Source organism: Idiotropiscis lumnitzeri, chromosome 2 (genome assembly GCF_059441095.1).
Source record: "Idiotropiscis lumnitzeri isolate Australia: NSW breed Sydney's pygmy pipehorse chromosome 2, RoL_Ilum_1.0, whole genome shotgun sequence".
NCBI classification, from domain to species: Eukaryota; Metazoa; Chordata; class Actinopteri; order Syngnathiformes; family Syngnathidae; genus Idiotropiscis; species Idiotropiscis lumnitzeri.
The window spans coordinates 31,460,030-31,484,417 of NC_142392.1; the positions used below are offsets into that span (position 1 = coordinate 31,460,030).

At 42.4% G+C, this 24,388-nt stretch overlaps 2 protein-coding genes across 2 annotated transcripts; both read right to left on the reverse strand.

Annotated features, from left to right (window-relative positions):
• Window positions 1-1,389: 1,389 nt before the first annotated feature.
• LOC148342307 (uncharacterized) lies at window positions 1,390-4,653 on the reverse strand. Its single transcript, XM_088288636.1, has 2 exons — window positions 3,333-4,653; window positions 1,390-3,245 (listed from the first exon to the last, which is right to left on the reverse strand). The coding sequence occupies exons 1-2, from the start codon at window positions 4,476-4,478 to the stop codon at window positions 3,027-3,029; spliced, it is 1,365 nt and encodes a 454-aa protein (XP_088144762.1). The 5' UTR covers window positions 4,479-4,653; the 3' UTR covers window positions 1,390-3,026.
• Window positions 4,654-19,087: 14,434 nt separating this feature from the next.
• Window positions 19,088-22,048, reverse strand: LOC148342308 (uncharacterized). The gene is made up of 2 exons (XM_088285920.1): window positions 22,027-22,048; window positions 19,088-20,822 (listed from the first exon to the last, which is right to left on the reverse strand). The coding sequence occupies exons 1-2, from the start codon at window positions 22,046-22,048 to the stop codon at window positions 19,219-19,221; spliced, it is 1,626 nt and encodes a 541-aa protein (XP_088142046.1). The 3' UTR covers window positions 19,088-19,218.
• Between the last annotated feature and the right edge of the window lie 2,340 nt (window positions 22,049-24,388).

Sequence of the window (24,388 nt, forward strand, 5' to 3'; positions counted from 1 at the left end):
TAGACACCGTCACTGAGTGGGAACTGAACCCACGCTGCCTGCACACAACTCAGGCGAGTGTACCACGCCACCATCACTGACATGATAAATATTTACGAATACGTTTTTTGTAAAAAACTTTATTAACATTAACAAACAGTTATTAATACGTACATAATATAGAACAGACAAAAAGAAGAGCCAGGGGGATTTTAAACAAAAATTCTATATGAATAACATAAAGCAACAGCTTTAGTATTGTTGTTGTGTCAACGTGGAAATGAGAAGTAGTTAGTAAATCCACCTTTAAAAGCCAAACTTACGCCAATGCATGTTCGTTTTTTGTACTCAAGAAAAAAAGGGTCAAATGAAGACTCAACAACTGATTAGAGTTCCGATATTTAATTTCTTCAATTTCTGGAGTTCAGGAAATAGTACACAGATTACCTTGTTATTTTTGCACCCTGCCACGTTGTTTGTCATTGTTTTTATACCGTTAATAAATTCCCTTTAAGTCACACCTTTCCCTGCTTCCTCGCATTTTGGGTCCTCCCCCTCCTCGCCGACTGCGATCCTGACAAATATTAATTTCAAACTTTTTATTTCAGTCTTGAATATTTCTTAACATATTTGTTCATTTGAATTTGGATACAATTTAAATTATTCCATCCATCCAGCCATTTTCTGCCGCTCATCCGGGGGGTCGGGTAATTGAATTCATTTAATATATAAGTATTTTTTATTTTTCAATATTTATTTCAAGATTAGGACTCTTCTCAATGAGTTCAATATTTATTTATTTCTATATTTCTTATTAATTGCATTAAGTCTGTATGTCGTTGCTAATTTTACATTTTAATATTTCCCGATTTCATTATATAAGCAATCCAAAGTATAAAAAATATAATATGGAATGAACAAAAATATTTGGTATATTTGACAAAATTATACGTTTTTTCCGAAGTACGATTCTGCTTAGCAACAAACCCCAAACGCTTGATAGAGCTCAATCTAGAAAGTGTATTTAGCCAGTCAGAAATTTATTCAGAAAGCGAAATATTAAATGTATGTGAGGGGACATTTGAAGAGTTTGAGTTTTGTTCAATGGACCATACATATACGAGCCAGCCAAACACAGCGAGAAAACCAGCGCTGACTCCAGTCGCCATCAAGTTGCCAACTCCTGACATACCAAAACCTTTGAGAGAAACTGAGACGATTTGCGTTTCTCGGTCTGGTTCTTTTTATCGTTCAACTTCTAGATCTGTTTTTCACCTTTTCACGGCGTAATGAAGGCCAGTTGAGCAAGTTGAACAAGTGATTTTATTGATAGTGGAAGGCACCGATTTCATAAGCACCGTTTCTTCTCACACCTTTTCCATTAGGTACGATTAAAAAGACAACTGAAAAGCATAACGTTAAATGTTGTTCCAGGCAAAGGCAATTAATCTCATTGATAATGTTTGATATAAAAACAAAAACAAAATCATCATCACTCAGTGTAACGAACTCACAATGTTAATTTGTTTGTGAAGTTATGATTTGGATGCTATATGCTTTTGATTTGCTGCGCTTCCGCTACGTTCAGGAAGTATAGATTAACAAATCATCGCATTACGCTTTTTAAGGGGGCGTTTCCAGAGGAAACGGTGAAAGGAAAGGAAAGGAAAAGGAGAGGAAAAGCTTCACCGTTTTGGCATTGCTGATCAAGGATTTGACTCACGAAATCTTTTTAAGGCTGCAAGCACCTGGCTGGAATGGGGACAAGGTATGGCTGGGCGATATGACCTCAAATCCATATTGCAAGAAATTGAGCAATTTTACCTCGATAACGATAAATGCACGATAAATTCCCCCCGTGGACTAAAATCAAAATAAATGCAGGAAATGCATATTGACCGTTTTTTTTATTGACCAACTGGTACACATTACTTTCAATGAAAAATATCAGTACAAAAATCATTTGTATAAACATTCAACAATGTCACAAAGAAAAAAGGTACCTCTTGCAAAATCTTTTTCTGCAAATAGATTGCGCCAAGATGCTGTCATAATGTAAATAATGCCAAACAAAAAAAAAATGCGGTGTGCAGTCGTCACTTGTCATCTACGTAATGCACAGTCAGGCTCAATCAGGGATCCATGTTGCGACCCGACCACAAGTCGGATGAGGATGCAAAATGCTTGACATGTCTTAGCTCCCGGCCCGATATAGTCCATATTGGGAAATATGGCTTTCATGGAGCATTTAAATCCTGTGCGCTCCACTGTAACTAGAGGAGCTTTATCTTTAGCTATATGCTAGGCTATCGCGTCCACCTCTGAGACGTTCTCTCGTATGGTGTCGCCTCCGTTAATGGGCTGTTGTCACTTGTCGAACCTTGCTTCTCACTTAGAACTTTCAGCACAGCATGGTTGTGATGTGGGTGGTGAAAAAGCTTCTGGATGTGAATCGCCAGCTACGACAGCGACGTCTGTTTTCTTTCTCGATCAGGCGGGTGGAGTCACGTGACCAGAGGCGCTGTATATGTCTTAAAGGGGCATGAACATTGCCGCGGACAGAAAAGGCTTTTTTTTTTTTTTTTTTAAACACCGAATTTACCAACATGGGCAAAATGATTTTGGTAACGGTAAATTTTCGGTTTATTGCCATGCCCTAGGATAAGGTATTTAATTGTTTTGTTTATTTCGTTTGCCGTGATTTACCCATGTACAAGGGTTTCATGTCTTGGATTGCATGCTGTTAAGAGCTCTCATTTGTTTATTTTTTGTTTGTTTTACACGGTAGCTCTTACGGTGTTTCCGCAATGGAATCAAGGCCACAAAAGGAATAAAAATCTTTGTGGAACATCGGTACGCTTCACCGTTGTCTGGCTGGGTCCGCTGCATTCAGACACATTGCTTCTTCTGGCACAGATCACATTGGCTTAGTGTCAATAAAAAAGCTTTGCAAAATTCAATTTATCATATTTCATTCAAAATCACATTTACATCTTACCACAAAGAGTCAGTTCCTTCAGTTTTTGGTTTTCTTTTTTTTTTAAGCTTCAAGAATCGCTGCTATTCTCGCCATCACAATCGTGTCTCTCAGCACTCTGTTTAGTGAAGAATTTTTTAGCACAAACGCTGCAACTGAATGGCTTGTCTCCACTGTGTGTTCTTGTGTGGCTTCGTAAATGTGACTTTCGAGAGAAACTCTTGCCACAAACTGAGCAGGAAAAAGGTTTTTCTCCACTGTGTGTTCTTGTGTGCCTTTTTAAATTTGACTTTTCAACAAAACTCATGCCACAAACTGAGCAAGAAAATTTTTCTCCAGTGTGTGTTTCTGTGTGACATGTTAAAATTGACTTTACAGAAAATCTTTTGCCACAAACTGAGCAGGAAAAAGGGTTTTCACCACTGTGTGTTCTTGTATGTTCTGTTAACCGTGCCTTTTGAGAGAAGCATTTTCCACAAGCGGAGCAGGAAAAAGGTTTTTCTCCACTGTGTGTTCTTGCGTGGCTTGTTAAATGCGACTTTCGAGAGAAACTCTTGCCACAAACTGAGCAAGAAAAAGGTTTTTCACCACTGTGTGTTTTTGTGTGACATTTTAAAATCGACTTTACAGAATAGCTTTTGCCACAAACTGAGCAGGAAAAAGGTTTTTCTCTATTGTGCATTCTTGTGTGGTTTCGCAAATGGGACTTTTCAGATAATCTTTTACCACAAACTGAGCAAGAAAAAGGTTTTTCTCCACTGTGTGTTCTTGCGTGAATTATAAAATGAGATTTTTGAGAGAAACATTTACCACAAACTGAGCAAGAAAAAGGTTTTTCACCACTGTGTGTTCTTATGTGAATTATTAAATGAGACTTCCGAGAGAAACTCTTGCCACAAACTGAGCAGGAAATAGGGTCTTCTCCAATATGTGTTCTTGTGTGGCTTGTTAAATGCGACTTTCGAGAGAAACTCTTGCCACAAACTGAGCAAGAAAAAGGTTTTTCACCACTGTGTGTTTTTGTGTGACATGTTAAAATCGACTTTACAGAATAGCTTTTGCCACAAACTGAGCAGGAAAAAGGTTTTTCTCTATTGTGCATTCTTGTGTGGTTTCGCAAATGGGACTTTTCAGAGAATCTTTTACCACAAACTGAGCAAGAAAAAGGTTTTTCTCCACTGTGTGTTCTTGCGTGAATTATAAAATGAGATTTTTGAGAGAAACATTTACCACAAACTGAGCAAGAAAAAGGTTTTTCACCACTGTGTGTTCTTATGTGAATTATTAAATGAGACTTCCGAGAGAAACTCTTGCCACAAACTGAGCAGGAAATAGGGTCTTCTCCAATGTGTGTTCTTGTGTGGCTTGTTAAATGCGACTTTCGAGAGAAACTCTTGCCACAAACTGAGCAAGAAAAAGGTTTTTCACCACTGTGTGTTTTTGTGTGACATGTTAAAATCGACTTTACAGAATAGCTTTTGCCACAAACTGAGCAGGAAAAAGGTTTTTCTCTATTGTGCATTCTTGTGTGGTTTCGCAAATGGGACTTTTCAGAGAATCTTTTACCACAAACTGAGCAAGAAAAAGGTTTTTCTCCAGTGTGTCTTTGTGTGGTTTGTTAAATGTGACTTTTGAGAGAAACTCTTGCCACAAACTGAGCAGGAAAAAGGTTTTTCTCCACTGTGTGTTCTTGCGTGGCTTGTTAAATCAAACCTTCGAGAGAAGCATTTCCCACAAACTGAACAAGAAAAAGGTTTTTCACCACTGTGTGTTTTTCTGTGCCCTTTTAAAGACAGCTTTGAAGTGAATGAGTCAGTGTGACATGCCCTTTCACCATTGGCTTGCCCATCATCATCATCATCATCATTAGTATCATCATCATTGTCATGAGCGTCTGATAATGTGTCCTCATTATGTGCTTGTGATGGCCCCCAGTGGTCTTCATCACCTTCTGTTGTCACGTGATGTCTTGAGCTGCTGCTTGTAGGCTCCGCCCCTCTGTTGTCCTCACTCACATCCTTGTTTTCATCTTCAGTCTTTATTGGGACAACGTTCACTGGTGACTTGATGATCTCCTCCTCCACCTCCTTTTTGATGTGAGTCAAGTCTGGCTCCACTTTCACAGAACAGAGATCATTTTGTCTGACGTCTGCAGGACACAAAAAGACAAATTTGGTTTGGTCAAGTCAAAGCTCAGGCGGCGACTTTGTCTTATATTGTTTCTACCGTGCTACCTTGACTTGTGCCTGCCGCACACGGAGCAATGCGTGCGACCCCGATTTGGACCGGACCATGGGGGTATTTCACAAAATTACGTCCTACGATGTAAACCTCCCTTTCCTCGCAGCACAGCTGTGATAAACGAGCATTTAAAAAGGAAGCACGTTGCGGCTGATGCCCGATTTCATTCCTGACATAGTCACAGACGTTTCTGGAAGCGAGCTGAAGTTAGCACACACAGGCTATCGTGTGCGCCTGACGGAACACCTGTTGTGGGACCCAAAATTATTAATGGGGGCCACTGGGGGCCATTGCAACATAATGACATCGAAAAAAAGGAATCGTTCAAGTGAAATATGTTTTCAAGTATTTCATTTTGCATTTAGAGATAGTTTCATCGTGGGTACTTTTTGCTTTCATGATAACCTGGATATCTAAAAGAATTAAACGAGCCCTGGAATCAAAGTCGCTATTTATTGTATTATTTACGTTTGGGTTTTTTTTTACCCAAAATGACATTTATCCTGCTCGTACGTTCCGACATTACCCTTTTTATTTTGATAAAATTTCTGTTTCTAAATAAATTTTAAAACAAAATTACGTTTGAAGAGTAAAAGTTCTTACACATAAGCATTAAGCAACAACACTTTCACTCTGACTTTCATGTTAACATATTTGAATAATGACCGTATATTTTAAAGTTATCCAATATGTATTCAAATTCGACGAAGATACACAAAAATATTATGAGTTCACTGAATTATTTTGTAACCGCAATGATGTATAACAGCCATAGGGTGTCAGTAATGAGTAACAAAGGAACACAAGACCTCCCACTGTTACGTCATCATTGTCTTTTGCATAAATTATCAAGAACTATGAGTTGCAGTCGAGATGCAAACCACCTGGGCCACAGGAACTTTATTACCAGGAACTAAATGTTCCTGTGCTTGTTGGTAGAAAAGGGGGTTGTGACGTTCTCCCTTTTTAAGCCAATAGTAAGCCAAAGATGCAGATGCATTCCTTGCAGCAAGCGCTTGTTCACCGATGAGATCCGTGCAACCCTGGATGGATGCATTAAATGTATTTTAAATGTTTGGATGAGGTGAAACTATGCACACGTGCACAAAACAGTGCAGATCCACCGGAGGTTCATTGACTCTCACCCGACCAAGCCAGTACAAGGTTCATAAATAAAAAAGACAGATACGCACTTCATTTTTTAAAAGAAAAACTCAATATTTTGTGTTTTATCCACTAAAATTGATCAACCGCCATTGATGTTTTCACCGCAGTGTGCACAGTTTTTAGAGTCAGGCAGAATTCCTTCCCTAAGTCATTGCTTGAACAAGATATAAAAACCAGAAAATTGAAAATGTAAAATAATGAATTCAAATTTTATACTGGGAAAAACATGGAGTTCACCCCCCAATATTGGTTATTCTTTGGCATTTATTTTCTGCACTGATTTCATTTGGCATAAACAAATGTTCAGCAAACCAACAATTAAAAGGCAATATTAAAAAATAAAACGGCAATAACCTTGAACGCATTTCCCCAAACAACTTAATGTTGTGATGCATATTTTTAACGATAGAAAGTCGTTCTTTACAAAGCAAATGAGAGTAAGACGTGTACAAACCTGCTTTGTGTAGCACAACACGAGGCTGGTTGCAAACTTCGTCCAGCAGTGGAAGATGTTGATCGTTCTCTTCTTTTATTACACAAAGTTCCTCTTTGTACTTGGGTGTCGTTCTTTCACACATTTTCAAATGATAATTCCAAAAAATCCGTACTTGATCTCTGCTTGGCGATGAGTCGTGTGCCTCTTTTCGTTAGCGGCTAGCTAGCTAACAAGCTAAGCTGACTACACCGAAAAGCATCAACGCGCGAAGATGAGGTTGTCGGGACACAAAGACTGAATGAATTATGTCGTAGTCCTTTAGAGTAGCACTGGACATCCTGTGTGAAAATTACAGTCGGTTCCACACTAAATCAGAAAAAAATAGCGGTGGTTGTTTTTATTTCGGTGTGGACGGGTCGGTGGATGTGGACGAGGTCGAAGATGCGCGCTTCCTAATGACGTCATGATCTAAACACGTATTTTTCAAATATATTTATTTGCCTTTGTGTTTGTTTTACCCCTGGTTGTTCTGTTTTAATATATATTTTTTATAATATTTTAATTCGGTCGATGAAAAAATTAACAAAATAACTAAATTAACGCCTCATTGGCGAGTCAGCTCCTACGTCACTTCCGCCTTTGCCCCGAGAAGCCGCTGCTGCTCCAGCAGTGGGACGTTTACGTTTCTCCTACCGAACTTGCAACAATGCTGTGGTTCACTCGGGCTGCATGAATATAATGTCTGCATATACTAGCAATGCCTCTCAATTATTTCACGCCCGCCCCTACTAAGAAGAAAAAGATTCGTGCCCCCCCCCACCACCAATTTTTTCTGTCTTTGTATATTGATATTAGATTGTCAATAAAATATCCCTTAACGAAGCTAAATTGATAAGAAATACAATTTTGAGAACGATTATCGTAAGCATCTCTAAACTCAGTACTCTGTTGTCCAAATATTGATGAGATGATAAATATTTAAAAATATTTGTTTTTGTGAAAAAAAACTTTATTAACATTAACAAACCTAAGTGGCCCAGCAGGACAGATGTGGAGGAGACAGATAAGAAGGAAAAGGCTAAACAGACTCACTACTTCAACCGTCGCCATGGAGCCAGAACTTTGCCTTCTTTACATCCAGGTGACCAAGTGTTTTCCAAATTGGATCACGAGAAGTCATGGTGTTTGCCAGCTGCGGTTTCATGCGAGAGTACAACACCTAGGTCCTTCATCATCCGGACGCCACAAGGAGCAGAACTGAGGCGGAACCGCCGTCACCTCAAACCTGGGCCAGTTCCCCAGTCAGTCCCAGCAGCGTCCGAAGACTACAAGCTGACGGACGTCCACCCTGTCAACACCGGCATTGACGACAACGTTTCTGTATGCCGGAGCGAGTCGACATCCTCGACTTCCCCACCTACTCGGGTGTTGACCCGTTCTGGACGAGTGTGAAAACCAGTCGACAGGCTTGACCTGTGAGACTGAGACTCATGGTCTTTGGGGGGGGGGGGGGTAATAAAAATGGAAAAAATGAAAATGAAAAATTGCTCATGCTGTTGGGATTTGTTTGATTGTTGCATATTTCAGGTTAACTTGATTTCTGAGAGGCATCTTTATTTTTTTTTTGCATGTTGCAGCCCAGTTGGAGAAATTAATGCTTGCTTGATGTTATTGAAAATAACACAAAAGAGGGGAGATGTCATGTAATGGTACTAAATTTGTATTTGCGACGGTGTTGCACCTTTACGGTAACTGAGTGTCACAATTGTCTCGCAGGGGGTCTCGCGAGATTGTTCATGCAAGTGGGGAGTTGTGGTGAGTGGTAACGCCATTAAAACGCGTTATAAGACAAGAGCCTCGTTGCCATAATTTACAGTGCGGGCATCTCTTCTGTCAAAGTCAATGAGCTTTCATATTTGTTAGACAGTTGCGAAAACCAATCAGATCACGAGTTGGTTACAGTGAGCCTTCTCGCTGACCTTATGCTGAGGGTGATGAACGCGTTTTGTGATTGGATACTCACTCGTGAGGGGGCGGCGCTATGCCGAATGAACACACCCAAAAGTCGTAATTGGCGACCGTTCGAAAATCTAAAATATATTCTTGCTTTTTTTAAACCACATTAGCCGAAGGAGGGAAAAGTGTGGATTTAATTGCAGATACACTTGCAAGGACATTTTCAAGTCGGACCTTTCAAGATAAGCTATATCGTCCAACACTCACTCAGTGGTGCGTAAGTGTGTTTCTGGATATTATTTGTCCAGCCGATGTGTCATTGTCACGATCCATGTGTATTTGTTGCAGCTGAGTGGGCGTGCCCGACGGCGCGCTTCTTTGGGACTCGGCCGCGAGCGAGAAGCGTTCACGAGCCACACAGCTGCGACCAATGAAGTTAATGAGTCACGGACTATTTAAGCCATCGACGCGGACACACTCGCGTCGGATTATTGACCGAATTTGCTCGTGCCCATGTGCCTTCGCTACAGTCTTTGCCCAAGTTTCCCCGTGTATGGTCTTTGTAAGTTTTTGATGTGTTCTATGTTTCAGCTACGTTTCGGCTCGCTTTCTGTTCTCGCTTCGTGCATTGGATCTAACCTTACCCTTTTGTGGAAGGACTCCGTCGTTTTCGGTTTTCTTGGGTTGCAAGCTTTTTCTGTTCCTCGTTTTGATTTTCCTGGTGTGAGTTCTCTCCACCAGCGCTTTTCGTTCTCGTCTTCTGGCGACGATAATTATAGATACTAGTGATGGGTAGATGAGGCATCCTGTATCGTTTCGACACAGTGACACAATGTATTGACACTGTGTTGACACTGTGTTGCTGAATACTGACACCTGGTGGACTTGCAGGAAATATTTGACAGGGTCATCTGACACTGATCTGTCAAACTAATTTTATCCAATTCCATTGATTAGCGACGTGATGTGTTTTTATATATCCTATTTCTTATTACGTTCCATCGCACTAATTATTCTCTTATTTATCTAATTTATATATTTAACTGAATTATTGTTGTATTGCACTGGAGAGAGGAGCTCTCGAATCTCGTTGCACACTTGAGTACAATGACAAAGGGATTTTTGATTCTGATTAGGCATTTTCTTTCACATTATTTTTACATACACGCAATTTCATAAAAGAAATCTTTGATATTCGAGACGCAGTTGATAAATTAAGAGAACATCTGTCTGAATGCCCAAGTAAAAGTGTTGTGAATGACAATGGACTCATTGTAATTAAAGATTTTTATTCCAAAAAATTAGTTTCTCCAGCGTTTTGTTATTCAGTCTATTTCTTTTTTTGAGACAATTTCCCCCGCCTTTGAGAAGATCCTCTCACAAGGCACTGAAGAGGCCGGTGTGCACAACGCCTGTGTGGCTAATATAAATAGGTGAGGGAACGTTGCCTGCATGGACTTCCAAGTATAAGAGCGGGTCTTCCGTACGTGCAACGTGTCCTGCTGACATATAGCGCTGCACCTCTGAGTGCGCATCAACAGTGACGTCTTCCATCTTGCGGATATTTAACGCAAAGTAATGCGCCAATAACTCGATGCTTGTTTTGAGCGTCCATCCTGTTGACAGATGCGCTTCCTTATGAACACAGTTTGGCGCGCGACCGCGGTGTCGACACGATTCTGGTAGTGGTCACGTGACTTTCTCAAAGCAGTACGCGCACCGACACGGGGTTTGCCCTGGAAGCTCGGCGCGCGCATCGACGCCTCGGTGTCGCTGGACCCATCACTACCTTTTTCGTTCCCGTCGCTATTTCCCTGGTGTCAGTTTTTCCACTCGCGTCTTTAGTTGCACTTTGTCGGTATTGCGTATGATTTTATATATATATAGTGTTCCTGTTTTTGTAAAAATAAATATCTTTGTTAAAATTAATCTCTCTGTGTCTGCGCTTGAAGAGTCCTGATCCTATTTTCCAGCTGTGATGGAAAATACCATAACAAAATATTCCGACCATGGACTCTGCGGACACAGAGAAGATTTACAAGGCTCTGGCCAGCCAAGGACGATTGGTGGGACAGCAGGAGACTGAGCTTGCGGACCCCCGCAACGCAGTTGGCCAGCTGGCCCACCGTTTTGAGAATTTCGATGCCCGCATAGGTAGCCTGCTGTCACGCACTGTCTCGGGTTCTGACCCGATTGCCTTTGCGACCGGAGCTCTCCCGCCCGGCTACCACAGTCGCGAGCCAAATTTACCTCACCCCTCCCATTATGGGGGGGAACCTGGCCTTTGTGGGGAGTTTATTCATTAATGTAGGTTAAATTTCGATCAAGAGCCCCTCACGAATGTTCATGACAGCACCAAGGTAGCATTTATGATGAGTCTCTTGACTGGCCAAGCTAGTGCTTGGGCCATGGCTGTGAGCAATGCCCGACCAGACCTCCGGTCTTCTTTCCCTGCTTTCCTGGCTGAGTTTCAGCGGGCATTCCATCACACAGTTGAGGGAAAGGAGGCTGGAGGTGAACTGTTAGATTGCACTCAGGGCAGCTGATCGGTGGCCGACTATTCCATTTCTTTACGCATTTGCACGGCGGAAAGTGGTTTTGATGACTGTGCCTTACGAACTGTGTTCCGCCGAGGAATAAACTCGGCTTTAAAGGATGAGCTCGCCGTCCGCGAGGTTACGGCATCACTGGAGGAGCTCATCAGCCTGGCGATTCGTCTGGACAAACGCCTGAGAGAGAGAATCTGAGAGAGAGAACCCGAGAGAGAGGAGCAGAGCAGCTTCAGCGCACCCCCGGGTCCTAGTGCCTCTTCCCTCTGATGAACCTATGCAGCTGGTAGGAGGTCGCCTGGATGAGGTGGAACGACAGCGATGGCTCAGGTCGGGGTCTTGATTCTACTGCGGCTTACTGGGCCACCGGGTGTCTTCATGTCCGACACGACCCTCACGCCGGGCACCACCACAGAAGCAAGGATAATTCTGTAAGTCGGCTATCCGCCACCTCGAGCACCCCGACTCCGGGGAAGAGAACTCAAGCCTCGAGGTCAGAGGACAAATGGACATACGACCTGGGGACACTAAAAGACTTGAGATGGACGGGGAAATTATTGGACTAAGTACTAGTATCCACATTCGTGCCCTCGTTGATTCGGGAGCGGATGATTGTTTCATTGACCCCGGGTTGGTCGCTAAATTAGGTTGCTCGGTCAGAGAATTCGGAAAACCCGAGAGAGTTTGCGATCTCGACGGGCGACTCCTGGCGGATATTAAACGGGTAACGCAACCGTTAACCTTAAAATTATCAAGTAACCACGTAGAGAAATGGTCCTTTTTTTGTCATGCCCTCCAGAGCAGCCCCGATTGTTCTTGGGTTACCCTGGTTGAGGTCTCACAAACCGGTAATAGATTGGGGTAGGCTGTCTTTTGAAAATTGGAGCCCTTATTGTTATGCCCATTGTTTACGCTCAGTGGAAGAAGGACTAAGTACCCGTGCCACGCCACTTGAAATTATTTGCTTAGATAATGTTCCTGAAGTTTATCATGACCTCCGCTCCGTTTTCAGCAAAGATAGGACTCAATCCTAACCCCCGCACCTTCCATATGATTGCGCCGTCGAGCTCCTTCCGAACTCGACCCTTCCTTCTGCTCGCCTGTATAAGTATCCCAGCCCGAGCAAACAGCAATGAAAGAATATATCACCAACTCCCTTGCGGTGGGATTGATTCAGCCTTCAAAATCCCCGGTGGGATATGGATTTTTCTTTGTAGAAAAGAAGGATAAGACATTACGCCCTTGTGTGGACTACAAGAGTCTGAACGATATCACATCGCGGTTAAAAATCGCTATCCACTTGCGGTGCTGGACTCTGCTTTTGCTCCGTTGCAATCAGCAACAGTGTTTTCCAAATTAGATTTACAAAGTGCTTACCATTTGGTGAGAATACGCGAGGGGGATAAATGGAAGACAGTCTTCAAGACGTCCTTTAGGCATTTTGAATATTTGGTAATGCCTTTCGGATTGACCAATGCCCCCGCAGTTTTTCAGAGCCTAATCATGACGTCTTAAGAGATATGTTGAACGTCTGTTGTTTTGTTTCTCTTGATGACATTTTAATCTTCTTGAATTCCGTGGAGAACACCAACGACACGTCCGGGCCATCTTGCAACGTTTACTTGAAAACAAGTTGTACGTCAAGGTGGAGAAGTGTGAGTTACACAAGAATTAGGCCGATCCGGCCAAGACCCGCGCTGTGGTAGATTGGCCGACACCCACTAACCCTAAACAGCTGCAGCGTTTCCTGGGTTTTGCAAATTTTTACCGCCGCTTTATTTAGAATTACAGTCACCAAGCATTACCCCTCACTCGTCTCACATCCGTCAAGACAATCTTTATCTGGGATCAAAGGGCTGAAACCGCGTTCCGTGGCCTCAAACGAGCCTTCACCAACCCGCCTATATTGCGTCACCCTAACCCTGAGTTTCCTTTTGTTGTAGAGGTGGACGCTTCTGACTCAGGAGTGGGGGCGGTGCTATCTCAGCGTTCTCCAGTCGACCAGAGACTCCATCCCTGCGCCTTCTTATCCCGCCGGCTCAGTGAGGCCACTACAATGTGGAGAATCGGGAACTGTTGGCAGTGGTCCTCGCGCTTCAAGAATGGAGACACTGGCTAGAAGGCTCCATAGAACCGTTCACCGTGTACACTGACCATAAGAATCTCTCATACATCCGGACTGTAAAAAGACTTAATCCTCGCCTAGCACGTTGGTCCTTGCTCCTCAGCCGATACAATTACACCTTAACATATCTCCCTGGGTCCAAAAACACCAAGCCGGACGCCCTGTCACGCATCCATGATCCAGTGGAGGAAAGGCCGGGACCTGACAGCGTGGTGCCAGACCATTGCTTGGTGGGATCCTTGCAGTGGGAGATAGAGCAACAAATCCAAGGGGCACAGGACGATGCCAACAACCCGCCCGGGTGCCCAGTGGGCCGGTTATTTGTGCCGGCCCAACTTCGCACAGAAGTACTAAAGTGGGGCCAATCCTCCCAGGTGGCATGCCATCCCGGGGTTCGTCGTACCCTCGGGCTCATCTGTGCATCGAGTAAAGCATCGCATCAGCCTCCAGCGGGGCTTCTGCACCCCTTGCCAATACCTCCACGACCTTGGTCACACATAGCCCTGGACTTTGTCACGGGTCTGCCTGCCTCTCGGGGCAACTCCGTCATACTCACCATTGTGGATCGCTTCTCCAAGTCTGCTCACTTCGTCGCCTTGCCCAAGCTTCCGTCTGCCCTAGAGACGGCCAACCTGCTTGTGCTTCATGTTTTTAGGCTTCACGGAATCCCGACGGATTTGGTGTCCGACCGAGGCCCACAATTCGTGTCCCGGGTGTGGAAGCGATTCTGCCGGTCCCTGGGGGCTACGTCAAGCCTGTCATTCGGGTAACACCCTTAGTCCAATGGACAGTCTGAAAGGACAAATCAGGACCTGGAAGCTGCTCTGCGGTGGATGTGTCTCGATCGGCCATCCTTGTGGGCCGACCATCTGCCATGGGTGGAGTATGCGCACAACACGCTGGTCTCGTCTGCCACGGAGCGCTCCCCCTTCATGACCGCCTATGGCTACCAGCCTCCGCTGTTTCCATCCCAGGAGGGGGTGGTGGAGGTTCCGTCCATCCAGTTCCATCTTAAGCGGGCGCATTGCGTCTGGAGGGAGGCCAGGGCGGCCCTGTCCTGCACCGCCGAGCGCAATCGGCGGATCGCTGACCGCCGTCGGCGTCCCGCCCCGGTCTACAAAGTGTTCTGTTCTGCTTCAGGGTTGCATTCACTCACACGATCGCTTGAACTTTCACACGATATATTGTATGCACCACACGTTACTTTAAGCATGTTTTGTTGTGAGTGTGGGACGCAAACCCCACTCTCTCCTTTTTATCATCACTCACCAGACATTAACACTCTACTTTCTCCTACACACCCTAACATTAAACCAATTGAGCATCATAAGACATAGACCCGGGAATTATAAACATGGGACACAACAACCCAGTAGAACGCAGCACAGCAAGGGCCACAAATTGCCACGGGACACACACAACGTATAGACAATTGCACAACAAATACATGTCACAATTAACATTCAGACAACAGCACAAACACACAACAGAGCAAGTGAACCACATTGGAACACCCTGAAATCAAGAAACTGTCAACAATATCGGAACACCTTAAAATCTATTCTATATTCCAGCAACCGGAACGCTCCACGCCTCGGTCAACCACGTATACCGTGACTGCCCGCTCTTTTACCGTGACTGCGCACTCTTTTTTGAGGTTGCAGTGCGACCATCAGCTCGTCAGCTGTGCACTTCCCTCCACCGTGTATGCCTCTGCAGCGACAAATAATGGCGGTCCGAAAGATCCAATCTTTCCCAGCCTCAGGCCACTTATATACTATACTATACTAACTATACTGAGCGTCACTTTATTGGGATCGCCGTGCACACGTTCTGCTAGTCAGCTGTGCATCCCCTTCTTCGACTGCCAGAGCAGGAGTCCCCCTTTTTGACTCCGGGTGCTAATTTCTGTTGCCGGCCGACAACAGTAGCCCCCTACTTATTTCACCTGCGTACGCTTCCAATATTACTAGTAATCCATGCGCAATCTACATTCTATACAAAGCATTCCTGAAGTCCAGAAACAATATATCCAGAACCACTGACAAAATTTAACGGTCTAATAATCGGCCACGTCTTTCTACTCTACAATATAACAAATCAGGAGACTTTGAATAAACAGGCTCTCCCCAACCTTTGTTCTGATTGTCCAGGCCTGGAATATTGAAGAGTGTGAAGAACAAGCCGCAAGGACTCCCTTTTTGAGAAAATCACGTCGGGGTCACCAAAAATGTTGGCGTTTGAGCCACCGAGAAAACGAGAAATATTTCGTAAATGAACCTGAAAAGCCAAACTTACTCCAATGCGTGTTCGTTTTTTGGACTCAAGAAGAAAAGGGTCAAATAAAGACTCAACAACAGCTGATTAGAGTTCCGATATTTTAGTTTCTTCGATATCTGGAGTTGAGGAAATAGTATCTGGGCGGCTTTTTCGTAATCTGACGAGAAACTGTACTCGGACGAGCACAATCGAAAAATGTCGCGCTGATCTCAGCCCAGCCTCAGATTTTCTAGGTTTTCTATGTCAAGGGTCATGTAGGTTGAATCGGTCGTCCTTGCTCCCTCCAACGTCCACGTTCCACGTCCAAGGCTGACCTTCTCAGGCAGGCGGCAGTCTCTCCGTCTCTCCTTCCCCTGTAATCTCGTCAGTGTGCAGATTGTGTGGTGTATCTTTTCCCAGATCAGATTAAGTTTTTGGGGTGTTCTTGATCGCGTCCCTGTGACGTCCTCCCCGGCCCAACTTGATATGTTTGTATCTTCTATGGCCTATGTGGAGAATGTGTTTTGTCGTATTTGTCCATGAAGTGCGATTTGGTTTGTCATCAGTTTGAGCTGAGCAGACTGAATCTGTTTGTTCTGAATGAGAGTGTGGGTCATAAAATTCTATGTGTGCAAGTTTGAGGTCTTACATTTAAACTAAGTCATATCAATTTAGCATATGAATGCATCAGTAAACACCATGACTACAATCCCAGTCAATCTTATCGATGCACTGCACTTCTACTTTCATTTGATAAATGCTTTTTGTTCAATCAATGTTGAACATATTCAGTAAATATGAACCTGACCTTTTGTCCCGTAAGTGTTTAAAATAATGCCAGCAATCGTAATACAATCCTTCACTATTAATTACATAACGCCTACAATAAAGCATAACTTTAACTCTATTGATGAAAGTAAAGTTTAATTTAGGCTATTAAGTAACTCAGTGTTGGGCCTTCAATGCCTTCTCTGCTGGCCAAACATAATCAATAAAAAAAAAATATCATAATCGTCGCATTGATGTCATATTATAGCTGAGCGTTGTATTTTTAGGTGAGGGTTTTGAATCCAATCGGAATTCTGCTCGCTCGTGTTGCCAGGCAGGTTTCACAATACGGGGAGCGCGCATTATTCATTCCGAGGCCTTAAGATGCAATTGTGCGAGCATCTCTTCTGTCAAAGTCAATGAGCTTTCATATTTGTTCGACGGTTGCGATAGCCAAATAGATCACGAGTTGGTTACAGTGAGCCTTTTCGCTGGCCTTATGCTGAGGGTGATGAACGCGTTTTGTGATTGGATACTCACTCGTGAGGGGGCGGCGCTATGCTGAATCAACACACCCAAAAGTTGTAATTGGCGGCCGTTCGAAAATCTAAAATATATTCTTGCTTTTTTTAAACCACAATGGCCGAAGGAGGGATAAGCGTGGATTTAATTGCAGATACATTTGCAAGGACATTTTCAAGTCGGACCTTTCAAGAGAAGCTATATCGTCCAACACTTATTCAGTGGTGCGTAAGTGTGTTTCTGGATATTATTTGTCCAGCCGTGGTGTCATAAATGATGGTATTTTGATGGAGATTTATTCAAGTAGGACAAAGTAGGACTTCACTGAAGGCACAGGTGTAAAATGCACTGAAGTAACTTCAAAAGTAAATGTAAAAAAAAATAAAAAAATACGATTAAGAATGTGCAAGAAAGAAAAATTTTGACAAATGTTGAAAATAATGATATTTTCCAGGAGGTATTTATTTCTTTGTTGTTTATTCATTCAATTCTACTTATTTCAATATTTGAGTATTATTTTTCTTTCAATATGTAGTATATTTTGCCTTTGAAGTGTGGGTCCTTGCTGCCTTCCGGAGAGGCAGCCGAGCAAGGCTGGATTGGTGATGGAAAAGAACTGGTTCGAAAAAGATTTTATTCTCGTCACATGCTGATGTCAAAAGAAGTCTCCCCAAAAACGTGCGAGCCCCCTCTCAGACATTCCCTTCTTACAGGGAATGCCCAAATCGGACATGAATATCTAATTTTCCCTTGTTGCATATGCATTCCCATCCCGCTAGTCTTCGGGATTTCCCTCCAAAAGTCCCCCAAAGGGAGAGCAGATGCGTCTCCCCGTTGATACGACCAGTCTACTCGTGACCACCTTAAATTACTCTCATACCCTGGAAGGTCACTGACCTGGCGAGAGAATTGCCCCCACCATAAACAATGCTCAGGCCTATTTTCTCTCAGGGCAGTATCTGGTTACATCGGAACTTCAGAACCAAGACTTGTCACTTCTGTGAGCTCCAGTCCCTTCATAGATTCATAAAGAGAATTACTTCCTATATCTATATTAGGCCATTTAAAAATACACTACTTTTTAAAAAATATATATTTCAATGTGTATTTAAGCTTGCTTATGTAATACTACAATATTTATTCAATTATTTTAGTATGTAAAATTCTCAACAATTTAAACCTTTTTATTTCACACTTGAATATTTCTTAACATATTTGTTCTTTTGAATTTGGATGCAATTTAAATTATTCCATCCATCCAGCCATTTTCTGCCGCTCATCCCGGGTCGGGTTATTGAATTAATTTTTTAAGTATTTTTTTATAATTCAATATTTATTTCAAGATCAGGACTCTTCTCAATTAGTTCAATATTTATGAAATGTTTCTATATTTATTATTAATTGAATTAAGTCTGTATGTGGTTTCCAATTTAAAATTTTAATATTTTCCTATTTCAATATATAAATAATCCAATGTATAAAAAATATAATACAGCATGAAAAAAAAAAATTGGTATATTTGACAAAATGATAGTTTTTTTCCGAAGTGAGATTCTGCTTCGCAACAAACCCCAAACGATTGATAGAGCTCAACCTAGAAAGTGTATTTTGCCAGTCAAAAATTTATTCAGAAAGCGAAATATTGAATGTATGTGAGGGGATATTTGAAGAGTTTGAGTTTTGTTCAATGGACCATACATATACGAGCCAGCCAAACACAGCGAGAAAACCAGCGCTGACTCCAGTCGCCATCAAGTTGCCAACTCCTGACATTCCAAAACCTTTGAGAGAAACTGAGACTGCTTGCGTTTCTCTTTCTTGTTCTTTTTATCGTTCAACTTCTTGTTCTATTTTTCACCTTTTCACGGCGTAATGAAGGCCAGTTGAGCAAGTGGAACAAGTGATTTTATTTATAATTGTGGAAGGCACCGATATCATCAGCACCGTTTCTTCTCACACCTTTTCCATTAGGTACGATTAAAAAGACAACTGAAAAACATAATGTTAAAAAATGTTGTTCCAGGCAATGGCAATTTATTTTATTTACATGTTTGATGTAAACACCAAAACAAATCATCGTCACTCAGACACAATGGTTCTTCTGGCACTGATCACATTGGCTTTGTGTCAATAAAAGGGCTTTGCAAAATTTAATTTATCATATTTCATTCAAAATCACATTTACATCTTACCACAAAGAGTCAGTTCCTTCAGTTTTTTGTTGTATTTTTTTTAAGCTTCAAGGATCGCTGCTTTTCTCACCAGCACAATTGTGACTCTCCGCACCATGTTTAGTGAAGAATTCTTTAGCACAAACGCTGCAAATGAATGGCTTGTCTCCACTGTGTGTTCTTGTGTGGCTTCGTAAATGAGACCTTCGAGAGAAACTCTTGCCACAAACTGAGCAGGAAAAAGGTTTTTCACCACTGTGTGTTCTTGTGTGGATTTGTAAATTTGACTTTGTTGAGAAGTATCTTCCACAAACTGAGCAGGAAAAAGGTTTTTCTCCAGTGTGTGTTCTTCCATGTTTTGTTAAATTTGACTTTTGAGAGAAACTCTTGCCACAAACTGAGCAGGAAAAAGGTTTTTCACCACTGTGTGCTGTTGTGTGTTTTGTGAAACTTGCCTTATGAAAGAAACTTTTGCCACAAACTGAGCAGGAAAAAGGTTTTTCTCCACTGTGCGTTCTTGTGTGTTCTGTTAAACTCTTCTTATGAGAGAAGCATTTTCCACAAATTGAGCAGGAAAAAGGTTTTTCTCCACTGTGTGTTCTTGTGTGTTCTGTTAAATGTGACTTTTGAGAGAAGCATTTTCCACAAATTGAGCAGGAAAATGGTTTTTCTCCACTGTGTGTTCTTGTGTGGCTGGTTAAATGCGACTTTTGAGAGAAACGCTTGCCACAAACTGAGCATGAAAAAGGCTCCTCTCCACTGTGTGTTCTTGTGTGAATTGTGAACGTTGACTTATGCAGGAAGCTTTTGCCACAAACCGAGCAAGAAAATGTTTTTTCTCCACTGTGTGTTCTTGTGTGGATTTGTAAATTTGACTTTGTTGAGAAGTATCTTCCACAAACTGAGCAGGAAAAAGGTTTTTCTCCAGTGTGTGTTCTTCTATGTTTTGTTAAATTTGACTTTTGAGAGAAACTCTTGCCACAAACTGAGCAGGAAAAAGGTTTTTCACCACTGTGTGCTGTTGTGTGTTTTGTGAAACTTGCCTTATGAAAGAAACTTTTGCCACAAACTGAGCAGGAAAAAGGTTTTTCTCCACTGTGCGTTCTTGTGTGTTCTGTTAAACTCTTCTTATGAGAGAAGCATTTTCCACAAATTGAGCAGGAAAAAGGTTTTTCTCCACTGTGTGTTCTTGTGTGTTCTGTTAAATGTGACTTTTGAGAGAAGCATTTTCCACAAATTGAGCAGGAAAATGGTTTTTCTCCACTGTGTGTTCTTGTGTGGCTGGTTAAATGCGACTTTTGAGAGAAACGCTTGCCACAAACTGAGCATGAAAAAGGCTCCTCTCCACTGTGTGTTCTTGTGTGAATTGTGAACGTTGACTTATGCAGGAAGCTTTTGCCACAAACCGAGCAAGAAAATGTTTTTTCTCCACTGTGTGTTTTTGTGTGCGGTTTTAAAGACAACTTTGAAGTTAATGAGTCAGTGTGACATGCCCTTTCACCTTTGGCTTGCCCATCATCATCATCATCAGGAGAGCGTGATAATGTGTCCTCATTATGTGCTTGTGATGGCCCCCAGTGGTCTTCATCACCTTCTGTTGTCACGTGATGACTTGAGCTGCTGCTTGTAGGCTCCGCCCCTCTGTTGTCCTCACTGTCATCCTTGTTTTCATCTTCAGTCTTTATCGGGACAAAGTTCAGTGGTGACTTGTTAATCTCCTCCTCCTCCTCCTTTTTGATGTGAGTCCAGTCTGGCTCCTCTTTCACAGAACAGAGATCGTTTTCACAGACGTCTGCAGGACACAAAAAGACAAATTTGGTTTGGTCAAGTCAAAGCTCATGCGGCGACTTTGTCTTATATTGTTTCTACCATGCTACCTTGACTTGTGCCCGCTGCACACGGAGCAATGCGTGCGACCCCAACTTGGACCGGACCATGGGGGCATTTCACAAAATTACGTCCGACGATGTAAACCTCCTTTTAGCAGCACAACAGTGATAAACGAGCATTTAAAAAGGAAGCACGTTGCGGCTAATGCCGATTACATTCCTGACATAGTCACAGACGTTTCTGGAAGCGAGCTGAAGTTAGCACACACAGGCTATTGTGTGCGTCTGATGGAACACCTGTTGTGGGACCCGAACATATTGATGCAGACCACTGGGGGCCATCGCAACATAATGACATCAATAAAATAGGAATCGTTCAAGTGAAATATGTTTTCAAGTATTTCATTTTGCATTTAGAGATAGTTTCATCGTGGGTACTTTTTGCTTCCATTATAATCTGGATCCCTAAAAGAATTAAAGGGGCCCTGGAATCAGAGTCCCTATTTATTGTATGATTTACGTTTGGGGGTTTTTTTACCCAAAATGACATTTATCCTGCGAGTAAGTTCCGACATTACCCTTTTATTTTTATAAAATTTCTGTTTCTAAATAAATTTTAAAACAAAATTACGTTTGAAGAGTAAAAGTTCTTACACATAAATTAAGCAACAACGCTTTCACTCTGACTTTCATGTTGACATATTTGAATAATGACTGTATATTTTAAAGTTATCCAATATGTATTAAAATTAGACACACCATAATATTTTAAGAGTTCACTGAATTATTTTGTACCTGCAATGATGCATAACAGCCAAAGGGTGTCAGTAATGAGTAACAAAGTAACACAAGACCTCCCTCTGATACATCATAATTGCCATTTGCATAAATTATCAAGTACTTTGAGTTGCGGGGGAGATGCAAACCACCTGGGCCACAGGAACTTTATTACCAGGAACTAAATGTTCCTCGGCTTGTAGTTGGAAAAGGGGGTTGTGACGTTCTCCCTTTTTAAGCCCATAGTAAGCCAAAGAGCAGGTCAGTGACTTCCAGCTTGACCGGGATCCATGTTGCGACTCGACCACAAGTCGGATGTGGATGCAAAATGCTTGACATGTCTCCGCTCCCGTCCCGATGTTGTCCATATCGGAAGTGCTGTTTGCGGCAAATATTTTCGTACCTCTTGTCGGCTACGTTCATGAGGCGTTTAAATCCTGTCCGCTCCACTGTAACTAGAGGAGCTCTATCTTTAGCTATGTGCTCGGCTATCGCGTCCACCTCTGAGACGTTCTCTCGTATGGTGTCGCCTCCGTTATGGGCTGTTGTTACTTGTCCAACCTTGCTCCTCACTTTGAACTTTTAGCACAAGCTCCAAGTCAACAGCATGGTTGTGTTGTGGGTGGTGAAAAAGAAAAGGTTGGACGGGCTGTTTCTGTTGCTTACGATGCACTTTGTAGTTCATGTTTTTTTGCTTAAACATCGTCTTCATGGAACCCAAAACATTTCCAAATGACAGATGTCCACTTTATTTTCGGGACAACCGCGACAGGAACAATTTCAACTAACGTTACTTCGTCCGCAGCCGTTGTCAGCCGCTTCAGGATTTGAATCGCCAGCTACGAACGCGTCTTGTTTACATTCTTGTTCAGAAGGGAGGAGTCACGTGACTACACGCGCTGTAGCCGTCTTAAAGGGCATGAGCATCGCCGCAGACAGAAAAGACTTCTTTTTCTTTTTCTTTTTTAGACACCGAATTTACCGACATGGGCAAAATGATGTCGGTCATTCTAATAAATTTCGGTAACGGTAAATTTTCGGTTTATCGCCCAGCCCTAACACATAGTATTTTCATGACCCACACTCTCATTCAGAACAAACAGATTCAGTCTGCTCAGGTCAAACTGATGACACCCCAGATAGCACTTCATGGACAAATACAATAAAACACATTCTCCACATAGGCCATAGAAGATACAAACATATCAAGTTGGGGGAGGACGTCACAGGGATGCTATCTCTAATCTCGTTGCACACTTGAGTACAATGACAATAAAGGGATTTCTAATTTCTAATTTCTAATCAAGAAGACCCAAAAATATAATCTGATCTGGGAAAACATACACCACACAATCTGTACACTGACGAGATTACAGGGGAATGTGAGCAGGAGAGACGGAGAGACTGCCTGAGAAGGTCAGCCTTGGACCTGGAACGTGGACCGGGCCGGGGGAAGGAGAAAGGACGACCGATTCAACCTACATGACCCTTGACATAAAAAGCCTCCCATAAAATGTGAGGCTGGGCTGAGATCAGCGCGCTATTTTTCGATAGTACTCGTCTTGAGTACAGTTTCTCGTCAGATTAAGACAAAGCCGCCCAGATATCTGTATTTGTACTATTTCCTGAACGCCAGAAATTGAAGAAACTAAATATTGGAACTCTATTCAGTTGTTGTTGAGTCTTTATTTGACCCTATTCTTCTTGAGTACAAAAAACGATCACGCATTGGAGTAACTTTGGCATTTAAGATTCATTTACAAAATGTTTCTCATTTTCTCGGTGGCTCAACTCCAACAGTGGATATAAAAGTACACTACATCTGTCAGCATAGTTTTGAAACATGATGACGTGACAAACTTAATTTCTTTAACAACATTTAAAAACCTGAATAAGTAAAATGTTAAATAATCAGTTCAAATTTTAAACTGGGAAAAAAACACGGAGTTGACCCCCCACTAATGGTTATTCTTTGGCATTTATTTTCTGCACTGATTTCATTTGGCATAAACAAATGTTAAGCAGACCTGCAAGTAAAAGGCAATATTTAAAAATAAAACGGCAATAACCGTGAACGATTTCCCCCAAAAACTTAATGTTGTTATGTATATTTTTAACAATAGAAAGTCGTTCTTTCCAAAGCAAATGAGAGTAAGACGGGTACAAACCTGCTTTGTGTAGCACAACAGGAGGCTGCTTGTTAACTTCGCCCAGCAGTTGAAAATGTTGCTCGTTCTCTTCTTTTATTCCACAAAGTTCCTCTTTGTACTTGGGTGTCGTTCTAGCACACATTTTCAAATGATAATTCCAAAAAATCCGCACTTGATCTCTGCTTGGCGATGAGTCATGTGCCTCTTTTCGTTAGCGGCTAGCAAGCTAACAAGCTAAGCTAACTACGCCGAAAAGCATCAACGCGCGAAGATGAGTTATCGGGACACAAAGACTTAATTAATTATGTCGTAGTCCTTTAGAGTAGCACTGGACATTCTGTGAGAAATATACAGTCAGTTCCACACTAAATCAGAAGAATTTAGCGGTGGACGGTTTTTGTTCCGGTGTGGACGGGTCGGTGGATGTGGTCGAGGTCCTTCGGAAGCTGCGCGCTTGCTTATGACGTCATGCTTTCAGCACG